The sequence below is a fragment of the Neoarius graeffei genome, chromosome 20, assembly GCF_027579695.1.
Source record: "Neoarius graeffei isolate fNeoGra1 chromosome 20, fNeoGra1.pri, whole genome shotgun sequence".
Lineage (NCBI taxonomy): Eukaryota > Metazoa > Chordata > Actinopteri > Siluriformes > Ariidae > Neoarius > Neoarius graeffei.
In genome coordinates this window covers 12810590-12818690 of record NC_083588.1, presented here as the reverse complement: position 1 = coordinate 12818690, position 8101 = coordinate 12810590, and the positions used below count along the sequence as shown (strand labels likewise).

The 8101-nt window shown below is 47.5% G+C and overlaps 1 protein-coding gene across 1 annotated transcript; it reads left to right on the top strand.

Annotated features, from left to right (window-relative positions):
* Window positions 1–5378: 5378 nt before the first annotated feature.
* drd5a (dopamine receptor D5a) lies at window positions 5379–7278 on the top strand. The gene has a single exon (XM_060902514.1). The coding sequence runs from the start codon at window positions 5808–5810 to the stop codon at window positions 7155–7157; it is 1350 nt and encodes a 449-aa protein (XP_060758497.1). The 5' UTR covers window positions 5379–5807; the 3' UTR covers window positions 7158–7278.
* Window positions 7279–8101: the final 823 nt, after the last annotated feature.

The following is an 8101-nucleotide window of genomic DNA, read 5'->3' as shown; positions in this document are numbered from 1 at the left end:
GATTTCTCTGCAGCATGATTTGAACAAGAGCAGTTGATGGCAGAATGGAAGGAGGCAGTTCTTCTGGGGAACGCACGCACTCATGACCCATGGTTCAGTTTTCTGAAACGATTCATTTCATTTTAAATGTTGCTTCGTTTGCCTAAAACGAACCACATCACAGCCTATAAAATCTCACCATTGACCTGCAGAAGCATATTGAGGTATGCAAACGTTTTATTCCAAGAGAAAGCTTGTCTGTGCTTTTCGAGCTCGCGATAACGTTGCAAGAGCTATGCAGTCTGGTTAGTCAAATGACTTTCTATGGATTTGCCAGCCAAGTTACCATAGCCTTGTCCACGGCTAAAGTTAATGCATAGCTAGTTAACTTGGACACTGTTAGTTAGCATGAAAAAATGGAGTTACGCTAACATGAATAATGCTAACTTATCTGAAGTCCTTTCAGAAATGCTTTCGCATAATCTTGCCAAATAAACAAAATGTCGAAATCTTTCTTTTCTAGTCACATAAGCTACCCAATTCGAGTTCGAGTTTGAAAAGAGTTTGCTAGCGTGTCAGGTGGAGCTTCACTGACTAGCTAGCTGAACGTTAAACCACCATGATGGCACAGCAAGCGTTCATTTTGTAAATCCAGTAGGTTGCTTCAAAGGCATTAGGTTTTGTAAGCATTGTGGCAATAATACAACAATGCGTTGACAGAAAATGTACTTTTAATACTTACAGTGGTGCTTGAAAGTTTGCGAATCCTTTAGAATTTTCTATATTTCTGCATAAATATGACCAAAAACATGATCAGATTTTCACACAAGTCCTAAAAGTAGATAAAGAGAACCCAGTTAAACAAATGAGACAAAAATATTATACTTATTTATTTATTGAGGAAAATGATCCAATATTACATATCTGTGAGTGGCAAAAGTATGTGAACCTCTTGGATTAGCGGTTAATTTGAAGGTGAAATTAGAGTCAGGTGTTTTCAATCAATAGGATGACAATCAGGTGTGAGTGGGCACCCTGTTTTATTTAAAGAACAGGGATCTATCAAAGTCTGATCTTCACAACACATGTTTGTGGAAGCATATCATGGCACGAACAAAGGAGATTTCTGAGGACCTCAGGAAAAGCGTTGTTGATGCTCATCAGGCTGGAAAAAGTTACAAAACCATCTCTAAAGAGTTTGGACTCCACCAATCCAGAGTCAGACGATTGTGTACAAATGGAGGAAATTCAAGACCATTGTTACCCTCCCCAGGAGTGGTCGACCAACAAAGATCACTCCAAGAGCAAGGCGTGTAATAGTCGGTGAGGTCACAAAGGACCCCGGGGTAACTTCTAAGCAACTGAAGGCCTCTCTCACATTGGCTAATGTTAATGTTCATGAGTCCACCATCAGGAGAACACTGAACAACAAATGGTGTGCATGGCAGGGTTGCAAGGAGAAAGCCACTGCTCTCCAAAAAGAACATTGCTGCTCATCTGCAGTTTGCTCAAGATCACGTGGACAAGCCAGAAGGCTATTGGAAAAATGTTTCGTGGACGGATGAGACCAAAATAGAACTTTCTGGTTTAAATGAGAAGTGTTATGTTTGGAGAAAGGAAAACACTGTATTCCAGCATAAGAACCTTATCCCATCTGTGAAACATGGTGGTGGTAGTATCATGGTTTGGGCCTGTTTTGCTGCATCTGGGCCAGGACGGCTTGCCATCATTGATGGAACAATGAATTCTGAATTATACCAGCGAATTCTAAAGGAAAATGTCAGGACATCTGTCCATGAACTGAATCTCAAGAGAAGGAACTTCATGCAGCAAGACAACAACCCTAAGCACACAAGTCGTTCTACCAAAGAATGGTTAAAGAAGAATAAAGTTAATGTTTTGGAATGGCCAAGTCAAAGTCCTGACCTTAATCCAATGGAAATGTTGTGGATTGACCTGAAGCGAGCAGTTCATATGAGGAAACCCACCAATATCCCAGAGTTGAAGCTGTTCTGTACAGAGGAACGGGCTAAAATTCCTCCAAGCCGGTGTGCAGGACTGATCAACAGTTACCGGAAACGTTTAGTTGCAGTTATTGCTGCACAAGGGGGTCACACCAGATACTGAAAGCAAAGGTTCACATACTTTTGCCACTCACAGATATGCAATATTGGATCATTTTCCTTAATAAATAAATGACCAAGTGTAATATTTTTGTCTCATTTGTTTAACTGGGTTCTCTTTATCTACTTTTAGGAATTGTGTGAAAATCTGATGTTTTAGGTCATATTTATGCAGAAATATAGTAAATTCTGAAGGGTTCACAAACTTTCAAGCACCACTGTAAGTATTTTTAAAAGCAAGTACTTCAGTACTTTAACTTAAGTAAAAATTTGACTGGATAACTTTAAGTTGTATCGGAGTAACATATGACCAGCGGGATCTGTACTTTGACTGAAGTCATGAAGTTGGATACCTTGTCCACCTCTGTGTCCGAGTCATTTACCTTGACCACTAGAGTGCACCATATCCTTATGTCCAAAACGTCCATTACATAGGCAGGTAGAACGTTTGTATACATGTATAAAGTTGCATTTCTACGATATATTGCTGTTTAAACTGTCACTGTGAAGACTAATTTACTTACTAGTAATCTAAGCACAGTCAAGGTAGGATGATTTTCTGCTGACGTGATGCTTGTTCTACCATTTAATGACTGAAGTGGTTCTCTTTGTGCTGCAAAGATGGTAATTTCTTTCATTTACAGTTTGTCAGGGAGAGGAGGTCTTTCATCTTGTTAATATGGTGTTATTAAGGACCAGACACACTGGCTTTTGTGCGCTTTCGTTTTATTATGGGGTGTGACCTTGCCGATTTGATCAATGAACCTGCACGTTGTTTGTGTGTCATCACTGCAGTACGCTTTCTGTGCCACGCTGATTTGATATGAATCCGAGATCCGATGTTTTCGTTGTGCTTCACTGAACAGAGGAATGAAATTTAATCGACTCAAGACCCTGTCGCTGGGTGGTCGAAAAATTTTACATGGCGTGCTCAAGGGGTGGCAGAGAGTTTCTTCAGAGTGGGTTGTTCATGGAGGAAGGCACAGTGAGTGCCAGAATCACCGGTACACTTTGGTAAAGAGGATTATACCAACATATTTATGAACGTGCCTGGAGGAGGGTGGACTTCAAAAAGTTCTCGGCCTCACCCAGAAAATGTCACAGGAGAAAGATCGTCCCTGCTTTATTTTTCAACATGGTCTCCTTTAACTTCAATACACTCGGTCCACCGATGTTCAAGCTTTGCTATCCCTTTGTGGAAGAAGGTCACATCTTGAGCCTCCAGATCCTCCTCAACAGCATGTGAAAATCATCCATCCATCCATCCATCCATCCATCCATCATCTGTAGCCATTTATCCTGGCCGACAGGTTTGCAGGCAAGCTGGAGCCTATCCCAGCTGGCTATGGGCAAGGTACACCCTGGACAAGTCGCCAGGTCATCGCAGGGCTGACACGGAGACAAACAACCATTCACACTCACATTCACGCCTACGGTCAATTTAGAGCCACCAATTAGCCGAACCTGCATGTCTTTGGACTGGGGAAACCGGAGCACCCGGAGAAAACGTGCAAACGCCACACAGAAAGGCCCTCGCCGGCCGCTGGGCTCGAACCCAGGACCTTTTTGCTGTGAGGTGACAGTGCTAACCACTACACCACCGTGTTGCCCTGAAAATCATCATCACTCTGAAAATGGCGATCAGGCTAGTGGGATTTGGGAAACAGACAGAAGTCAGACGATGCCAGGTTGGGTGAGTAAGGTGCACGGGGCAACAGTTCAAAGCCACATTTGACTGCTTCTGCCACTGCTACCTGTGTTGTGTGGACGGGCGCATTGTCCTGGAGCAACAGCACGCCAGCTCAAAGTTTTCCATCCCTCTCCTTTTTTCTTTGATTGCTTCTTTTATTTGAGTTTCTATGGACAGTGATATAAGACTTTATAGTATACAATTATGCCCCAAAATGGGACTCGCGTCCCTTGTTTCAGGGTGAGGCTGAGAACTTTTTAAAGTATCCTCGTAAGTGAATTTTTTTTTCTCCAATCATGGTTCATGACTTGGAGAACCTGAGAATTTCGGGTTCACCAAATCGACACTTAGATGGCAACAAAGCATTTTCTCTCATCTAAATACCAACGTGAGCTCCCGGAGGTTGCTCTACACCGCAGGTGACATCCCCGTCCACTGACCTACACCCTCGTAAAAGACTGTGTGATGAACCACAGAGGAGCGTCCAGGACCCTGGAGGATGTGAAGAGATTCTGCATGAAGGCGTGCCTACAGATTCCTTGCTCTGATTCACCAAGCATTATCCTGTAGAAGAGGGCGGGATCGCAAAATAATCATAAAAAAGGGCTGCTGGTATCTGTGGCCATGGTTTTGTGATGAAAAATATATATTCTGATGAGTTTCGTGATTATTCGAGAAATTCACTTCGAAGAAAGGTTTGTGTGAGATGAAGCGAAACAACGACAGATATTTTTCTCCCCATCTTTGTCCTTTGTGAGTGTTATGTTCTTGCTTTCACGGTGGTGTCGTGGTGAGCACTGTCGCCTCACAGCAAGAAGGTCCTGGGTTCGAGTCCAGCGGCTGGCGAAGGCCTTTCTGTGTGGAGTCTGCATGTTCTCCCCGTGTCTGTGTGGGTTTCCTCCGGGTGCTCCGGTTTCCCCCACAGTCCAAAGACATGCAGGTATGAATGGTTGTCTGTTACCTCTTTTCCACCAAATCAGTTCCAGGGCTGGTTCGGGGCCGGTGCTGGTTCACAACTCGTTCAACTTGCGAGCCAGCTGAGAACCAGTTTGCTTTTCCATAGCTCGCGGTGCTAAGGGGAGCCATGTCATTACATCGCTGTATACGTCAGTTACATCGCTGCGTTTGCATAAACCTTGGCGCGAACATCGAAGCAACAACAACACGGAGAAGAAGCAGCAACAACAACAATAATGGATGACTTCGCGTTTGTACAGCTGCTGCTTCTCGTCGCTTAAAAATGGCAACCTTTCGCGGTCTTGCTATTGTTGTTGGTCTTAACAACTCCGCCCCCCCGCTGACGTAAGCGGTTCTTTCCTCTGGCCCAGCAAAGAGCTGGTGCTAGCCTGGAACCGGTTTTTCTGGCCCCAGAGCCAGTTCTTTGTCAGTGGAAACAGAAAACCCGGTTCCAAACTAAGCACTGGCCCCGAACCAGCCCTGGAACTGCTTTGGTGGAAAAGGGGCATGTGTCTAGTCAGCCCTGTGATGACCTGGCGACTTGTCCAGGGTGTACCCCGCCTCTCACCCGTAGTCAGCTGGGATAGGCTCCAGCTTGCCTGCGACCCTGTAGGACAGGATAAGCGGCTAGAGATAATGGATGGATGGATAGATGGATGGATGGATAAAAAAAGACAATATTTAATTAAAGCTTGTTTCCCCCTCTTTCTCTCTCTCTCCACAGCATCCTCTCACACTCCTTCTGTCCCTCCCTCTCTCTCTCTGTCTCCCTCCCTGTCTTTTCTCTTCCACCCTCCCTCGTTCTCTATTTTAAGCATTTCTCTGTCTCGCTCTCTCCTTCTCAGTTTGCGCACTCGGAGCTCTGAGATGTCACGGGAACTCTTTCTATGCCTTTTTTAGTGGAACGGGACTTTTCGAGAACTTTTTTGGTGAAACTCCAAAATGGGACGTTCAGCTGCCGTGCCGCGCGCGTGCACGCTCCTCTCCGGTAGCGGAACGGATGCCGGACCGTCACTGCGACCGCTGCACGCGTTCACCCGACACCGTCCGCTGTGACCATGCGGAACCGGAGCGAGCCGGAAGAGGAGGACGGCGACGACGGCCACCGCGATCTGGCGCTGCGCGTGCTGACCGGATGCGCTCTTTCAGCGCTCGTGCTGTGCACGCTCTTCGGCAACGTGCTCGTGTGCACGGCCGTGCTGCGCTTCCGCCACCTTCGCTCCAAGGTCACCAACACGTTCATCGTGTCCCTCGCGGTGTCTGATCTCCTCGTGGCTGTGCTCGTGATGCCATGGAAAGCCGTCGCGGAAGTCGCAGGGTTTTGGCCCTTTGGCGCATTCTGTGACATCTGGGTCACCTTTGACATCATGTGCTCCACAGCGTCCATCCTGAACCTGTGCGTGATCAGCATGGACAGGTACTGGGCTATATCGAGTCCCTTCCGATACGAGCGCAAGATGACCCAGCGCGCCGCATTTGTCATGATCGGTGTCACGTGGACTCTATCCGTGCTCATTTCGTTCATACCGATCCAGCTAAACTGGCACAAAGCCAGCAGCGGAGCAGAGATCGTGCGAGGGTTTAACGGCACCGGCACCACAGCGCGCGCTCTCACGGACGCCGAACAGAACAACTGCGACTCGAGCTTGAACCGGGAGTACGCCATCTCCTCGTCGCTCGTGAGCTTCTACATCCCCGTAGCGATCATGATCGTCACCTATACTCGTATCTACCGCATCGCACAGATGCAGATCGGTCGAATCGCGTCTCTGGAGCGCGCGGCGGAACACGCGCAAAGCTGTCGGACCGGCAGCCGTGCGCTCGTGTGCCAGCAGCAACACAGCACCCTCAAAACGTCCATCAACCGCGAGACCAAAGTCCTCAAGACCCTGTCCGTGATCATGGGTGTGTTTGTGTGCTGCTGGCTCCCGTTCTTCATCCTCAACTGCATGGTCCCGTTCTGCGCGAGACGCCGAGAGAACAGCGGCGGTGAGAAGCGCGCGGGCCTGCCGTGCGTCAGCGAGACGACCTTCGACGTGTTCGTCTGGTTCGGCTGGACGAACTCGTCGCTCAACCCAGTGATCTACGCGTTCAACGCCGAGTTCCGGAGAGCCTTCGCGAGCCTGCTGGGCTGCCGGCGCCTGTGCGCGAACACGCCGGTGGAGACCGTGAACATCAGCAACGAGTTCGTGTCCTACAACCACGACACGCTGGTGCACAAAGAGATCGCCGACGCGTACGTGAACATCATCCCCAACGTCGTAGAGTGCACGGACCACGAGGACACGTTCGACCGAATATCGCAGCTCTCGCGCCAGGATGAAGAGGATGAAGATGTCGCGGTCACGGACTCGGCGGAAATCAGCTTGGGCAGACTGTCACCTTTCAGCAGGAACGGAATCCGCTGAAGTCGTGCGCAGGAACAAGTAGGAACGAGTTCGTGGTTCGAATACACAGCAAAGTCCTCGACAGTGCAGAATTCACACCTTGAACACTCAGTCACTTCTCAAGCATCTCATCTCATTATCTCTAGCTGCTTTATCCTGTTCTACAGGGTCGCAGGCAAGCTGGAGCCTATCCCGGTTGACTACAGGCAGGGTACACCCTGGACAAGTCGCCAGGTCATCACAGGGCTGACACATAGACAGCCATTCACACTCACGGTCAATTTAGAGTCACCAGTTAACCTAACCTGCATGTCTTTGGACTGTGGGGGAAACCGGAGCACCCGGAGGAAACCCACGCGGACAACATGCAAACTCTGCACAGAATGGCCCTCGCCGGCCATGGGGCTAGAACCCGGACCTTCTTGCTGTGAGGCGACAGCGCTAACCACTACACCACCGTGCCGCCTCCTTCTCAAGCGTGACATACTAAAGCATTTTCAGCTTTCTGTACTCATACATAAAAAATCATACATGCACTATTATTATTATTATTATTATTATGTTCCTTTTACTTATCTACACTGTAAACAATGTGTGACTTGCAAAATTGTTGAGTGAAAAAAGGATTCTAAGTTGAATGAACAAATTTCCCTTCTAATTGTTCAAGTAACTAAAAAAAAAAAATAGTTGAGACGCCTTTCCTTCGCCACAAGTTCATAGGAATTGGAAAATTAAGTTAAGTGAACTTATACATTCAAGTGCTGATTGACGCCCCTTAACTGATGCCACTGCGCATGCGCACTTCACAAGTTCGAAAGTTTCAACGGTCGGGTGGAGTGAGAAGTCCGTGGAAACTGACACGAGACGTTGTATAGGAGTCTAGACTAAGCTTTCCTCAACAGAGGCCAGCCAGGGAATTCCCTCCTTGTATGTCGGTATTTGTTTCTGTTTGTGTAATAATAGGC

Bases quoted from the DNA above. Each gene is read 5' to 3' on its own strand.
- drd5a (XM_060902514.1), top strand. From the start codon at position 5,808: ATGCGGAACCGGAGCGAGCCGGAAGAGGAGGACGGCGACGACGGCCAC.